This window comes from Eriocheir sinensis, chromosome 43 (assembly GCF_024679095.1).
Source record: "Eriocheir sinensis breed Jianghai 21 chromosome 43, ASM2467909v1, whole genome shotgun sequence".
Classification (NCBI taxonomy): Eukaryota; Metazoa; Arthropoda; class Malacostraca; order Decapoda; family Varunidae; genus Eriocheir; species Eriocheir sinensis.
In genome coordinates this window covers 6236206-6252570 of record NC_066551.1, presented here as the reverse complement: position 1 = coordinate 6252570, position 16365 = coordinate 6236206, and the positions used below count along the sequence as shown (strand labels likewise).

The following is a 16365-nucleotide window of genomic DNA, read 5'->3' as shown; positions in this document are numbered from 1 at the left end:
CGTCTAAGACTTATAATATGGATAAGCTCAATTAGTTAAGTTCTTTCTCTTTTATCTCCTATTGTATTCACTTCACTTTAAACATTCAATAATACGAAAGTTCTCAGTGATTTTTGCCTTAACGTTACAATGGGCAATTCAAAATCAACAAAAGCTTAGTGAATTTAAACTTAATAAACTCTAACAAACACTATAACAAGCTGTGATGGACGCGGAGTGAATTTTGCTTTAGCGTTGCAATGCGGACTGAAAAAACAACAAATAAAGTGTTTTGGAGTCGATATCATGATCATTTGTCTACGTCATCATTCGTTTCTATACACCCATCCATTACTTCCCAGCTCGCCTACTCTCACCATCCCTCTTCCTCTCTTCCTCAAAACATCACAAGTCTTCGCTACACACAGCTTCACCCCCGCTGCGGCCCTGTCCTCGTTTATCTTCCTCCCTCTTTTCCCATCCTTCGTTCCTCGCTCTATATTTCCCCTCACTTCTCATTTTCCTCCTACTCCTCCTTTTCCTCCTCCTCCTCCTCCTATTTGGCTTTCAGTGATAGCCTTAACGCTTTCTATTTTTCCTCCTCGTTCTCCATTTCCCCTTACTTCCCTACCTCCTCCTCCCCCTACTCAGCGATGCCCTAAACACGGGTTGGCCCTGCAGCTTTCCACACATCAGTAGCACACGCCATGAACAGCGGGTGCCAGTCGGGGGTTGTGTCCCGCTAGCTCTAGACTCGGGGGGGTGCAATGTCAACTCCAAGCTGCGGCAACCAACTCAATCTCATGTCGCCCAAACCGAGGTCTAGGGCTTCATCGTGCCCCTATAACAGGTATGTTCTGGACAGATACGTCCAGAAGGACTTGTGTCACTCCGCATGGCCACCGAGACGACCATCGCGTGCTGCGTGCGGGTCCCCACCTCCAAGCAGGTGACGGCCCTGCACCTGGCGGCCGAGCAGGCCACCCGCTGCTGCTGCTACAAGCGGCGCTCCTCGGCCACCTTCATGACCGTGGAGCTGCTCCCGGAGCGTTGCGTCGCCGTGGACGCCTCGACCAAAGAGTTCGGCGAGTGCCGCGTCGCCGTGAACTGGACGGTCGTGGCGGAGCTGGAGACGGAGTGCTTCGTGAGGATCAAGGTGAAGAGGGGACGCAGGACCCTCCGGAAGAAGGCTTTGGATGCAAGGCTTCTCATCAAGTGCTTGCAGGAAGGACGGCTTGTGTGCGGTGACGCCAGACTTGTGTTTGACATCGCGTCATATTCCCCGCTAAGGTTTTGTTTCCAAGTGAAAACCACCGCCAGCGAGTGTCCCGCAGCGGGGCGTCGGCCAGCCACTGCCGCGCGAGCAAGTGTCTGCACACAGCAGCCCTCGGCGGGGGAGGAAGACTTCCACGACGCGCAGGAACCCGCCGAGGAGGAACAAACGTCCGCCGCGCCACCACCGAAGACCGTGGTCACGCAAACGTCGATCAACAAGATGCCGCGAAGGTACCGGCGCAGGATCCTGGAGGGCGGAGGAGGCATCCTGCGGCGCCTCCGCGACGAGCATCTCGTCACCGTAGAATACAACGAACGCTCCGGCAGACTGAAGCTTGAGGGCCGCCCCGACGACGTCTGCGGGTGCCAGGACGACCTAGACGCCCTGATACAGGCGTGGCAGCAGGAGCAGGACCAGGAACACACGAAGAGGAAGGCGGCAAAGAGCGGCGCCGAGGGTGGCGTGACGGAGCCCCGGCAGGAGCCCGGATGTCGGTCTTTCTGTTCGTCCCGTGTGTGCGTGTGTGTGTGCGTGTGCGTGTTTCTTTGCGTGTGTGGCTGCGTGATTGTGAGCGTGTGTCTGTATGTGTGCGACCGCGTCGTGGCTCTGAAGAAAGCCCTTACACGTAAAGGCGAGCCCAAAGATCCTAGACATGCGACCTCAAGGGCCCGACACCTTGCGCCACAACAACCACCATCATCACCACCATCACCACCACCACCACCACCACCACCGTCGGTGCCGCCACCACCGCTGCTTCCCCTGAGGCGCCTGAGCAGCGCCGACCGGCGGGACATCCTGGGCCAGCGCTGGCTGTCTGATGACGTCATGGACCTGGCCCAGGAGCTGCTGCAGCGACAGTTCCCGAACACTCGCGGCCTGTACGCCAGCGGCGCCGCCTTCACGCTGCCGCCCCTGCAGCCCGGCAGCGGGGCACTCTTCCTGCAGGTGGTGAACAGGTCCACGCCGCAGCGCCTCGCCTCCATGGCGGACTACGGCCGCACGGGAGGCAGCCACTGGCTGCTGCTGTCCTCGTACGGCGCGGCGCGCGGCGGCCAGCTGGCGGTCTATGACTCGCTGCACGACACGCTCTCGCCCTCCACGGCCGCCCTGGTGCGGCAGCTGCAGGCGCTGCACGCCCCACCGCCGGGCGCCGTGCTGCGGCCCGTCCAGCGACAGCGGGACGACCACAGTTGCGGCCTCTTCGCCCTCGCCTTCGCCTTCAGCATCGCCCACGGCCAGGACCCCTGCCGCGTGCGCTACGTGCGTGCGCGCATGGAGCGCCACCTGCTGGCCTGCCTCGACCGCGGCGTGGCGACGCCCTTCCCCAGCGTGCCCGAGGGGACGTTCGGCTAAGGTGGTTTCATTTAAGAGTACGGACAGGAAGACGTTAACAGGAAATAAAGGATCAAAAATGACGGAATTACAGCCTGTTGAAGCAAAAGGAACAGGAAAAAGCTATTTTACACTATTATATTTTACTCTCTCTATCACAAACAGTTATGTATAATTAATTTAAGTTTTTGACTCGCGTAAGAGTGTCGTGAGGACGACGGTGAGCTCAGTTTTTCTAAACATCATTCAGTAGTTCAGTGGTATCGGTTAAGCGCATAGGCTGTGTAATCCTATAGAAGACAGGCTGGGCCTTTGTACGCTTTGACCTATGACCTTGATGCTAAATAGCAAACGAATTTTGTCAGTATACATGAACATGCCGAATTTCATCAATCAGGTCAAGTGGTTCTCAAGCTAAAATTTGTCTGCCTGACAACGCTGGGAACAATGCCGCACACAGAATAAACTTCCATTCAGGAAAAACGAAAATAACGTCGAACAACGATTTCTGAAACACGGCGGCGGTGAAAATGATTAATGGCCGTTCGGGTAACCTTGACACGTAAGCCCCGCCCACCGCACCCGGATGCAACCAATCACACGCGGCTCCCCTCAAGTAACCACCAATTACCGCTGTCAGGGCTCGGGGTAAGTGCCATCACCACGCCCTCGCCCACTCATAACTTCACCCTCACTCTGACCCTGACCATCGTTTATCTTCCTTTCTCTTTCCCGTATATTCTTCCTTGCTCTTCATCTCCCCTTCCTCTTTCCTCTTCCTCCTCTTCCTCCTATTCTTACTCGGCTCCCAGTGATAACCTTAACACTTTCCATCTTTCCTCCCTCGTTTTACATCTCTCTCACTCCTCCTCCTCCTCCTATCCCATCCTTACTTCCTCGCTCTCCATCTCCCCTTCTTCTTCCTCCTTCTCCTCCTATTCGTCCCTCAGCTTTGGTATCAACACATTCCATCTTTCCTTTCTCGTTTTCCGTCTCCCTTCACTCCTCCTCCTCCTCTTCTATCCTTCCTTCTACAGTCTTCATCTCCTATCATTCCTCCTTCTTCTTCTCCTTCCCCTTCTACTCGGATCTCAGTGATAACCTCAGCACTTTCATCTTTCTTCAATCGCTTTCCATCTCCTCAAACTTCTCCTACTTCTCCCCCTCTTATTCTACCCTCCCTATCTCCCTCGCCATCTTCCCGTCCTCCTCCTTCTCCTCTGCCTACTCCTACTCCTCAGCACTTTCCATCTCCTCTAACTTCTACACCTCCCCCTCTTATCCTACCCTTCCTATCTCGCTCGCCATCTTCCCATCCTCCTCCTCCTTTTACTTATCTTCCTCCTCCTCCTCAGCGATATCCTCAACACGAAGAAGGCGGGAGTCTAGTATCACTCTCAAGACTTAAGCACCGCCCTACAGCTTTCCACACATCCAGTACACGCCATAAACAACGGTCCCCTGCGTCAACCACCGCCGCCACTACTTCCCCGGCCACTCCCTCGGGCCCTCTCAGTGGTGGCATGGGCGCGGAAGGACAGGATGAGGCAGGGCTTGAGACCGCGTCGTTATCAGCCAAAAGAAGGCGAGGGTTCTGTGTGGATGGACTCGCTTTCTGGGCCTCGGTGGGTTAAGATAAAAGTTGGAGGAGGTTGAGGAGGCTTGACTTGATTCACTGAGGGATATGAGAGATGCTGGGAGTGGCTCTAGCATTCATTTTTGTCTGTGTGTTTGTTTTGTGTATTCTAACGCTACTCAAATCTTAAGCTATTGTCAGTGTTAATAGAGGTAGAAGCTTGCCTTTGATTCACTGAAGGATGTGAGAGATACTGGGAGAGGCTTTTGGTGTGTTTGTGTTTTGTTTTGTTTGGTGTGTGTATGTGTGTTTGTGTTTGTGTTTTGTTGTGTGTGTGTGTTTGTGTGCGTCCAAGTCTTACCTTTGCCCCTACCTAATATCAAGAAGCGAACACATATTCTTCCTTCCTTCCTCTACCCCACTCATTTTCAAGGCTATGGTATGCTTTTCTATGTTTGTGTTCGTGTTTTGTTTTGTGTGTGTATGTGTGTTTGTGTGTGTGTGCGCTCCAGTACTGTCCAAACCTTTACTTATTATCAAACTTAATATAAAAGGTTGAAGGAGGTAGAAGCTTGAGTTGACTCGCTGAGGGATATGAGAGAAGCTGGGAGTGGGAGTGATATGTTTGCGTTTGAGTGTATTTATATGTGTGTGTATGTTTGAGACAGAGGAGGAGAGAAAGAACAGGAGGATAAAGGATAGGAGGGAAGAACAGAATGGAAGGAACAGGAGACACGACTGGAAGATAAGAACAGAAAGATAGAGAACAGAAGGGAAAGAATAAGACACAGAAGAGAAGGAAAAAGAGGAGGACACTTATTTTCAAGAAGGGAACACATATTCTTCCTTCCTTCCTCTCTTTCACTCATTATCAAGGCGATGGTATGCTTTTTAATGTTTGTGTTTGTGTGTGTGTGTGTACGCCCAACTACCTTACCCACGCCTAACAGATGAAGGGTGGGAGGGAGAATATATCCTTCCTTCCTTCCTTCCTTCCCTTTCTCTCCTTCATTCATTAACAAGCAGTAGGGAGCACACATCCTTCCTTCCTTCCTTCCTTCCTTCCTCTACACTCATTATAAAAGAAGGGAGACTACATCCTTCCTTCCTTCCTTCCTTCCTTCCTCTACACTCATTATAAAAGAAGGGAGAATACATCCTTCCTTCCTTCCTTCCTTCCTTCCTTCCCTTCCTCTCCTCCACTCATTATCAACAAGAAGGAAGCATACATCCTTCCATCCTTCCTTCCTTCCTTCCTTCCTTCCTCTACACTCATTATAAAAGAAGGGAGAATACATCCTTCCTTCCTTCCTTCCTTCCTTCCCTTCCTCTCCTCCACTCATTATCAACAAGAAGGGAGCATACATCCTTCCTTCCTTCCTTCCTTCCTTCTTTCCCTTCCTCTCCTCCACTCGTTATCAACAAGAAGGAAGCAAACATCCTTCCATCCATCCTTCCTTCCTTCCTTCCCTTCCTCTCCTCCACTCATTATCAACAAGAAGGGAGCATACATCTTCCTTCCTACCTTCCTTTCTTCCTTCTTTCCTTCCTTCCTCTCCATCCATTATCAAAAAGAAGGGAGCATATATCCTTCCATCTCTCCCATCCTCCACACATTATGTAAAAAGAGAGCACCTAACCTTCTCTCCTTCCTATCCACTCATAACAAAAAAGAAGACAGCATATACCCTTCCCTCCTCTCCTCTTCTCATTACCCAGCCAGCATCGTATCGCTCTTCATCCCTCGCATAATATTGCTTTCCCTCGCCCCGCCGTGCATAAAATAACGCCTAATGGACCAGCCTCGCTATCGCCGCCATCTAAGAGGATGCGGCGAGAAAGAATAGATAAAAGTTGCTGGTTCTCCTCAAGGCCACGTAAAATATTCCCCACCTCGAGAAATATAATGCTGAGAGAGAGCGGCCGATATGATACTTTGAGGATAATGAAAATACTGCTACTAATAATAAAAATGGCAATACTAATACTACTAATGATACTAACACTACTACTACTACTACTACTACTACTACTACTACTACTTCATCAACTACTACTCACTTCACTATATCCACCACCACTACCAACACCATACCATCACCACCACAACCACCATACGACTACAAACACCAACGCCATCACCACCATCACCATCACCAACAACAGCACTAACAAAAGAGACACGAGGCATTCATCAACAGCCCAAAGAACAAAAGACAGTCTGGTAGGAGAATCCAAGTCTAGTGAATGTTGTGAGCTGCAGAATCCAATCCCTCGAGGGTGGCACAGCTTACTCTTAAATCCCTCTTGTATCTCGAGGTTATTCTTACAAGATGCTGGTTCCTCCTCCCTGTTTTCCTCCTCCTCCTCCTCTATATTATTTCTCCTTTTCCTCCTCTTTGTTTTGTTTTTATCTTCCTGTGTTTCACTTTCTTCCTCCTCTTCCTCATTTTCCTCATTTTTTACTGTTTTCCTCTTCCTGTTCTGTATTTTCCTCCTCTTCCTCGTTTCTTCCTCCTTCTCTTCATCTTCCCTCTCCTTCTTCATTGTCCTCCTTCTCTTCTTCATTTTCCTTCTGTTCTTCGTTTTTTCCTCCTTCTCCTCTTCGTTTCCTTCTCCTCCTCTTCGTTTTCCTCCTCCTCTTGCTCTTCATTTCTCTCCTCCATCAGTTTCTTTTTCCATCGTCTTCTCCAAATGCTCTTCATTTTCCTCCTCCTTTTCATTTTACTACTCTTCTTCATTTCCCTTCTCTCATTTTCCTCTTCGTTTCCTCCTCCTTTACTTCCTCTCCTCCTCCTCCTCTTCGTTTCCTTCTCCTCCTCTTCGTTTCCTTCTCCTCCTCTTCGTTTTCCTCCTTCTCCTGGTCTTCATCTCTCTTATCCATCAATTCCTTTCCTCCTCCTTTTCATTTCCCTTCGTCTTCTCCCACTGCTCTTTATTTTCCTCCTTCTCCTCTTCATTTTCCTCCTCTTCTTCATTTTCCTCTTCGTTTTCTCCTGCATCACTTCCTCTCCTCTTCCTTCTCTTCGTACTCCTTCTCATCCTCATGTATAGATAGCAAAGCGGAGGGACAGAGACAGAGCATGGGTGGATCATTCATATTAAGACCTCTTCGTCCTCTCCCCGTCCGTCTCCCGCCGCCCGAGTACTCAGATCCGGCGGGCGAGTGACAAGCTGATCCTGTAGACGCCTCGTGCTGCCATAACCCGGAGTTTTACCGCAGGACACGAGTACGAAGGGCTGAGACGCCTTCTGATGTACTCTACTCTGATTCAGTTCTGTTTTTTCTGTTTATTGTTCTTTGTTCTTTTTTTTTTTTTTGGTTCTGTTTTCTGTTGCCGCGGTGTGTGTGTGTGTGTGTGTGTGTGTGTGTGTGTGTGTGTGTGTGTGTGTGTGTGTGTGTGTGTGTATAAGTTATCGTGTTTGTCTGTGTGTTGAAAGTTTTCCTCTTCTTCCTCCCTCTCCTCCTCCTCCTCCTCCTCCTCCTCCTCCTCCTCCTCCATTTCTTTTCTCTTCTTTCGTTCTTTATTTTCTTGCCGTCCTGTATTTTTTTCTTTCTTCTCTCGCACACAAGAAGAAATACACGATTTTTCGATTTTACATTAACAGTTCTTTGTCCCTCTTGGCAGGAAGGGAATATCCGAGGTACACACACACACACACACACACACACACGTCGCCCCTCCCTCCCACCCTCCCTTACACGCCATCTTCCCTTCCTCCCGCCCGCCGCCACCCTCAAGCCCTCACGACGATAGTATTGTAATTCACACCGTCGCTACTTTTCCACAGCAGAACTAAAGTGAAAGAACCTTACGTTAGGCCGCGGGTCGTGAGTGTCCGCGGGGGTGGCTCAGGTGGCGAGGGGACTGAGGGAATCGAGAAGAGGGGAAGGAGAGGAGTTTTGGAAAGGCGAGGGGGTTGAAGGGGAAGGAAGGTGGCTGAAAGGGGAAGGGAGTGAGAAGGGGAAGGATGGAGGGTTGAAAAGGGAGGGGACTGAGGGGGAGAAGGAAAAGGGGGCTGAAGAGGGAGGGACCTGAAACGACTGAGAAGGGGAAGGAAGGAGGGTTGAAAAGGGAGGGGACTGAGAGGGAGAAGGAAAAGGGGGTTGAAAAGGGGGGGATTGAAGAGACTGAGAAAGGGAAGGAAGGGGAGCTGAATAGGGAGGGGACTAAGAAGGGAGAAAGGGGGCTGAAAAGAGAGGGGACTTAAGGGACAGAAAGGAAAGGAACGGGACTAAAAAATGGAGGAACTGAGTGGAAGGGGAAAGAAGGGGAGTTGCAATGAAGGGAGTGAGGGGGCTGAGAAGGGGAAGGAGGGGAGGACTTTGATGGAAGGGGACAGAGAGGATTGGGAAGGGGAAGGAAGGAAGGGGTTCTGAGAAGAAGGAGACAAAGAAGGGGAAAGAAGAGGGGAGCCGAAAAGGGAAGGGGATTGAGAAGAAGGGGAAGGATGGGGGCTAAAGAGGGAGGAGAACTAAAAAGGGAAAAGAAGAGGGTACTGAATAGGGAAGGGACTGAATAGGGAAGGGACTGAATAGGGAAAGGGAAGGAAAGGATGATGAAAAAGGAGAGGAATGAGAGGAACAAGAAGGGGAAAGAAGGGGGGAGTTGAAATAAGTGGGGGGAAGCCGTACACAGCCACACCAACAGCCACAAACAGCCACACTAACAGCCACAAACAGCCACACTAACAGCCTCCGGAACCCATATCGGCGGCTCTCTCCCAAACATATGCTCGCGTTTGGAAGCAGGTTGTAAAAAGGAGCAGTGTGGTGCCGTCCGCTCGCCCTGCTGAGTTCACTGCCTGCCTGCCTCGCGTGTTCCTGCTTCCCTCGCGTTCCGGTGTAGCGGGGGAGGCAGTTCAAGCGCCACAACAGCGACTATGAACGTAACACCCGAGTTTATGGAGCACTGGCCCTTGAACGTGAACTGGGTGGAGGGAGCGGCGGCAGGAAGGGTAGAGAAAGGATGTACAGGAAGATAAAGAAAGCACAGAGAGAAAGGAGAGAAAAAAAGAAAGGAAAAAAGAGGTCGAACTGGAAGACAAAGCATGGGAGGAAAAGAAGAGGAGAGAAGGAACAGGAGGATAAAGAACAGGAGGGAAGAACAGAATGAAAGGAACAGGAGACACGACTGGAGGATAAGAACAGAAGGACAGATAGAGAACAGAAGGGAAAGAATAAGACACAGAAGAGAAGGAAAAATGGGAGGAGGACACAGGAAAGAACATGACACAGGATAGGAGGAAAAGAACAACAGGACACATAACAAGAGGGGATAAACAGAAAGACACAGGAAAGAAGGAAAAGAACAGAACACAGAACAGAAGGGAAAGATAAGGAGAATAAAAAAGAAAAGAAAGAAAGAAGGAAAGGAATAGAAATACAAAAACCAGGAGAAAAAGAACAAGAGGAATGAGGACAAAAAGGAAAAAAAAAGGAAAAGAACAGAACGCAGAACAGAAGGGAAAGATAAGGAGGATAAAAAAACGAAAAGAAAGAAAAAAGGAAAAAAAAACAAATACAAAAAACAGGAGGAAAAGAACAAGAGGAAAGAGAACAAAAAAGGAAAAAAAAGAAGGAAAAGAACAGAACGCAGAACAGACGGGGAAGACAATGAGGACAAAAAACATAAAGAAAGAAAAAAGGAAAAGAAAGTAAAGATTCAGAACAGAAGGAAAAAAAGAACTAGTGGACAAGGAACAAAAAAAAGGAGAAAGAAGGAAAATAACAGGACACAGAACAGAAGGAAAGAAACAAGAGGAAAGAGAAAAAAAGGAAAAAAGAAGGAAAAGAAAAGAACGGAAAGACACAAAACAGACGGTAAAGAAAATGACAAAATAACACAAAAGGAAAAAAAGAAAAAAAGAAAGGGAACAGGACACAGAACAGAACGACTAAAACAAGAGAACAAAGCAAAACAAAAACGAAAGAGAAAGCAAGATCGTCACAGTACCTTTTGCATAAATAAAACCTTTCGATCCCCCTTGCAGATTACGACTCGGAGCTGGAGGACGGGAAATTAAGACGCCCCAACCGAAGAGTAGAAACAAGTAGAGTAGGCGTGATTGAGAAAAGCCACTCAACGCTTCCAGGTACCCGGCACACACACACACACACACACTAGAAATAAATAACAACCCTCCACATACACACACACTCACACGCACACAACTCACGAAGAAACATCAACAAACACGAACACACACACACACACACACACACACGAAAAAAAAAACCAAGCACCACAGCCTCGACATGCTCCACTCTGCCCTCACGGACCTGAACATGCATGTGCCTCCCCAGCCCACACTCCGGCAGGCAGGACTGAGATCGACGCGGCCACCGAGAGGGAGCAGGAGAGGAAGAGAGAAATTGAAGAGGAGAGAGAGGAGAGAAGAGTGAGAGGAAGAGTGAGAGAAAGTGAAAGGAAGAGAGAGAGGGGAGAAGAGAGAGAGGGAAGAGAGAGGGAGAGGAGAAGAGAGAGAGAGAGAGAAGAGAGAGAGAGGAGAGAGAGAGTGAGAGATAGAGAGAGAGAGAGAGAGAGAGAGAGAGAGAGAGAGAGAGAGAGAGAGAGAGAGAGAGAGAGAGAGAGAGAGAGAGAGAGAGAAGGAGAGAGGAGAGAGAGAGAGAGAAAGAGGAGAGAGAGAGAGAGAGAGAGAGGTAAGAAGTGGAGGGAGAGAAGGAGAGAGAGAAACAGAAAGGGAGAGAAAGGGGTAGAGGGAGGAAAGGGTGAGAGGATGAGAGAGAGAGGGAAAGGGGTGAGGGGAGAGGATGAGAGTGAGAGAGAAGAAGAGGGAGATAGTGAGAGGAAGATAAAGAGGGAAGGAGGAGATAAGTGGAAAGAGAGGAAGAGAGGGAGGGAGGGAAAGTGACGAAGAGGAAGAGAATGGGGGTGAGAGAAAGACAGAGGAAGGGAGAGAAAGGAAAAGAGGGAGGGAGGGAGGGAAAGTGACGAAGAGGAAGAGAGGGAGAGAGACAGAGGAAGGGAGTGAGAGGAAGAGAGGGAGGGAGGGAAAGTGACGAAGAGAAAGAGAGGGAGAGAAAGACAGAGGAAGGGAGTGAGAGGAAGAGAGGGAGGGAGGGAAAGTGACGAAGAGGAAGAGAGAGGGAGAGAAAGACAGAGGAAGGGAGTGAGAGGAAGAGAGGAAGGAAGAGAGGGAGAGAATGAGAGGGTTGTGAAAAGGCAGAATGAAGGAAAGGCCGCTAGTAGGGGTTCAACGGTGTCCTTGTCTCCGTAATAAAACATAAAGAATACATGGAAGGGCCGCTGCAAGGCTGATGTGTGTGTGTGTGTGTGTGTGTGTGTGTGATGAGTGTTGGTAGGGGTACACACGACTACCCACACACATAAACACATAAACAAACACACACACACACACACACACACACACACACACACACACACACACACACACACAAACACACTCACGCTCACACACACACAGCTAACTAACTAACAAAACAAATACTACTACTACTACTACTACTACTACTACTACTACTACTACTACTACTACTACTACTACTACTACTGCTACTACTACTACTACTACTACTACTACTACTTTTACTGCTACTACTGCTTCTGGTAACGACAGGTGCTCTTAACAGAATGAGATATACACTCCTCCATTATTTTTTTTTTCTGACGCATCACAGCGGACGAAGCTCACCCTGTTTTTTAATCTCAATAACAACAATGCGTACAGAAAATGAGAGAAAAAAACATATATCGTGCAAGGGTGACTGAACTCCGTGTTGTTTGCTAGAAAAATGGTGTGTTTGTGTGAGCATGTGTGTGTGTGTGTGTGTGTGTGTGTGTGTGTGTGTGTGTGTGTGTGTGCGTGTCGCTAAGAGACCTTACGTAGTACAGGAAAGGGGAGATTTTAAGAGAGATAGGGAGAACGGGAGGAGAAGAAGGAGGAGGAGGAGGAGGAGGAGGATGAGGATGAGGAGGAGGAAGAGGCAAATAAACAAAAAAATACAGTCACACACACACACATACATACATATAAACAAACAAACAAACAAAAAGACAGACGGATCAGTGGCAAGACAAAGACACAAGAAAAAGAAAACTAGAGAGGATATAAAATAAGAAAAATAAAACATATATTTCCCGGGTGTTCAAGGCAGATAAAACAGGCTTGAAAGTGTGTGTGTGTGTGTGTGTGTGTGTGTGTGTGTGTGTGTGTGTGTGTGTGTGTGTGTGTGTGTGTGAAACCAACCAACAAAAACACACACACACACACACACACACACACACCACTAAACATCAACACTGATCAATACGACAGAAAACACTTTATTTTACTTAATATTTGAAACTTTCTCCTCCTCCTCCTCCTTCTCCTCCCCATCCTCCTCTTCCCCCACCTCCTCCTCTTCCTCCTTCTTCCTTCTCATCCTGTTCCTTTTCCTCTTCATCTTACTGTCTTCTTTTTCTTCTTCTTCCTCGAGTTATAAATTGAAGACAAGGAAGAAAGAAAAATCAACCTTAAAGACAATCTCGGATGATGGTCACTCAAGGAAGAAGACTATCCTCACCCACTCATCCTCCTCTTCCTTCTCAGCCTCCTCCTCCTCCTCCTCCTCTACCATTCCCAGCTTCCGTCCTCTCTTCCTCTCCCTATTTCTCTTTATACCTCCACAGTTTTCCTTCACCTCCTCTTTCTTGTAGTTTTCGTTCATTTTCTTTTTTGGTCTTCTTTTACCTTTCTCTCTTTCTAAACTTTATATTTTTTTCTGCCCTCTTTTTTATCCTATATTTGTCTTTTTCCCCTTCTTAATTTTCCTTTTCCTCTTCCTTTCCTCTTCCTAAAACTACATTTCTCCCTCCCTTTATTCTCTCCTATATTCGTTACTTTTCTTCTCTTTCTTCCTTTCTACCACTTTCACATATTTCTTCCTTCCTTCGTTCCTCCCTAAATATAGTATTTTTTTTATTTGTTTCTTTCCTTTAATGATATACTTCAACTCGTTCTCGCAATCTCACTTTCTCGCTCCTCACTTTTCTCTTTAGAATTTCTTTCCCCCTGTAAATACAACTCTGGTTTCCCTTCAAAACGCATAAATCTTTTTTCCCCGCTGTATTCTCTCAAACTTACATTTGTTTCTTTTCTTCCTTGTTCTTTCTCTCTCTTTCTCTCCCACTCTTAACACATGGTTCATTCCGCTGTGTTTCTTCTTTTCATCTCCTAACACCTGCGCTCTTTTCCTCCCCCTACTCAGCGATGCCCTAAACACGGGTTGGCCCTGCAGCTTTCCACACATCAGTAGCACACGCCATGAACAGCGGGTGCCAGTCGGGGGTTGTGTCCCGCTAGCTCTAGACTCGGGGGGGTGCAATGTCAACTCCAAGCTGCGGCAACCAACTCAATCTCATGTCGCCCAAACCGAGGTCTAGGGGTTCATCGCGCCCCTATAACAGGTATGTTCTGGACAGTTACGTCCAGAAGGACTTGTGTCACTCCGCATGGCCACCGAGACGACCATCGCGTGCTGCGTGCGGGTCCCCGCCTCCAAGCAGGTGACGGCCCTGCACCTGGCGGCCGAGCAGGCCACCCGCTGCTGCTGCTACAAGCGGCGCTCCTCGGCCACCTTCATGACCGTGGAGCTGCTCCCGGAGCGTTGCGTCGCCGTGGACGCCTCGACCAAAGAGTTCGGCGAGTGCCGCGTCGCCGTGAACTGGACGGTCGTGGCGGAGCTGGAGACGGAGTGCTTCGTGAGGATCAAGGTGAAGAGGGGACGCAGGACCCTCCGGAAGAAGGCTTTGGATGCAAGGCTTCTCATCAAGTGCTTGCAGGAAGGACGGCTTGTGTGCGGTGAAGCCAGACTTGTGTTTGACATCGCGTCATATTCCCCGCTAAGGTTTTGTTTCCAAGTGAAAACCACCGCCAGCGAGTGTCCCGCAGCGGGGCGTCGGCCAGCCACTGCCGCGCGAGCAAGTGTCTGCACACAGCAGCCCTCGGCGGGGGAGGAAGACTTCCACGACGCGCAGGAACCCGCCGAGGAGGAACAAACGTGCGCCGCGCCACCACCGAAGACCGTGGTCACGCAAACGTCGATCAACAAGATGCCGCGAAGGTACCGGCGCAGGATCCTGGAGGGCGGAGGAGGCATCCTGCGGCGCCTCCGCGACGAGCATCTCGTCACCGTAGAATACAACGAACGCTCCGGCAGACTGAAGCTTGAGGGCCGCCCCGACGACGTCTGCCGGTGCCAGGACGACTTAGACGCCCTGATACAGGCGTGGCAGCAGGAGCAGGACCAGGAACACACGAAGAGGAAGGCGGCAAAGAGCGGCGCCGAGGGTGGCGTGACGGAGCCCCGGCAGGAGCCCGGATGTCGGTCTTTCTGTTCGTGCCGTGTGTGCGTGTGTGTGTGCGTGTGTGTGTTTCTTTGCGTGTGTGGCTGCGTGATTGTGAGCGTGTGTCTGTATGTGTACGACCGCGTCGTGGCTCTGAAGAAAGCCCTTACACGTAAAGGCGCGCCAAAGGAAGATCCTAGACAAGCGACCTCAAGGGCCCGACACCTTGCGCCACAACAACCACCACCACCACCACCACCACCACCACCACCGTCGTCGCCGCCACCACCGCTGCTTCCCCTGAGGCGCCTGAGCAGCGCCGACCGGCGGGACACCCTGGCTGGCTGTCTGATGACGTCATGGATCTGGCCCAGGAGCTGCTGCAGCGACAGTTCCCGAACACTCGCGGCCTGTACGCCAGCGGCGCCGCCTTCACGCTGCCGCCCCTGCAGCCCGGCAGCGGGGCACTCTTCCTGCAGGTGGTGAACAGGTCCACGCCGCAGCGCCTCGCCTCCATGGCGGACTACGGCCGCACGGGGGGCAGCCACTGGCTGCTGCTGTCCTCGTATGGCGCGGCGCGCGGCGGCCAGCTGGCGGTCTACGACTCGCTGCACGACACGCTCTCGCCCTCCACGGCCGCCCTGGTGCGGCAGCTGCAGGTGCTGCACGCCCCACCGCCGGGCGCCGTGCTGCGGCCCGTCCAGCGGCAGCGGGACGGCCACAGCTGCGGCCTCTTCGCCCTCGCCTTCGCCTTCAGCATCGCCCACGGCCAGGACCCCTGCCGCGTGCGCTACGTGCGTGCGCGCATGGAGCGCCACCTGTTGGCCTGCCTCGACCGCGGCGTGGCGACGCCCTTCCCCAGCGTGCCCGAGGGGACATTCGGCTAAGGTGGTTTCATTTAAGAATACGGACAGGAAGACGTTAACAGGTAACAAAGGATCAAAAATGACGGAATTACAGCCAGTTGGAGCAAAAGGAGAGGGGAAAAACTATTTCACATTATTTTGTTTTGTTATCTCTATCACAAACAGTTATGTATGACTGATTATCCCTTATGATATACAGAAGTGTGTCATGAATACAATAATGACTCTTTCTCGAGTTGAGGAGGCGGTGACTGAATGATCAGCGTGCGGGTGCGGCGTCCAGGAGAATGCAAGTTCGCGTCCCGCCAGCCGCTACACACAAGCAGGCTGTCCTGAAGACCACCTCCAACCCGGACTCTAGATTCTCTCTAGAAAGAGGGTCATAGATGGGCTTCGGGGGACAGCATGAGTCAAACAAGATGGCACCACTGTCAACACCTGCCTGCGCCATAACGGGCTGGGGCCGAACACCAGATCCCACAAGAAAGCCTACCGGTGCCATATGTGAAACGTAAAATAAATATATCATGTAGTAGTTTCATTCCGTCAGTTAAGAGCACAGGCTGTGGCTCATACAAAGAGAAAACCTTTTTGTACGTGTGCCTTTGCTCTATGACCTTGATATCCAATACGCACTTGCCGAACTTCAGTTAGGTCAAGTAGTTCCTCAAATCTAAATATGGCAGCATAAATCCTTTTCCCAGACTGACGACACTGAGAATATTGCCGCATACAGAATCAGCTTCATCACAAGAAATACGAAAATAAAAACGTCTAACAACGATTTGTGAAACACGGCGGCGGTGAATATGATAAACGGCAGTTCGGGTAACCTTGACACGTAAGCCCCGCCCACCGCACTAGGAGCCACCAATCACACGCGGCTTCCCTCAAGTAACCACCAATTACCGCTGTCGGGGCGCGGGGGAAGTGGACGGGCGGTATTTATCAAGCTAATTACTTTATCACGATTGGGAGACGGTGTGTGTGTGTGTGTGTGTGTGTGTGTGTGTGTGTATA

At 50.3% G+C, this 16365-nt stretch overlaps 2 protein-coding genes across 2 annotated transcripts; both read left to right on the top strand.

Moving 5' to 3' along the window:
- The first annotated feature begins 686 nt into the window (after positions 1-686).
- On the top strand, positions 687-15366 carry LOC126980205 (uncharacterized). Its single transcript, XM_050829839.1, has 3 exons — positions 687-829; positions 13601-14488; positions 14854-15366. The coding sequence occupies exons 2-3, from the start codon at positions 13646-13648 to the stop codon at positions 15364-15366; spliced, it is 1356 nt and encodes a 451-aa protein (XP_050685796.1). The 5' UTR covers positions 687-829; positions 13601-13645.
- LOC127010387 (uncharacterized) lies at positions 820-15832 on the top strand. The gene is made up of 2 exons (XM_050884398.1): positions 820-2612; positions 15368-15832. Exon 1 carries the CDS (start codon positions 875-877, stop codon positions 2609-2611), a length of 1737 nt encoding a protein of 578 aa, XP_050740355.1. The 5' UTR covers positions 820-874; the 3' UTR covers position 2612; positions 15368-15832.
- The last annotated feature ends 533 nt before the right edge of the window (positions 15833-16365 follow it).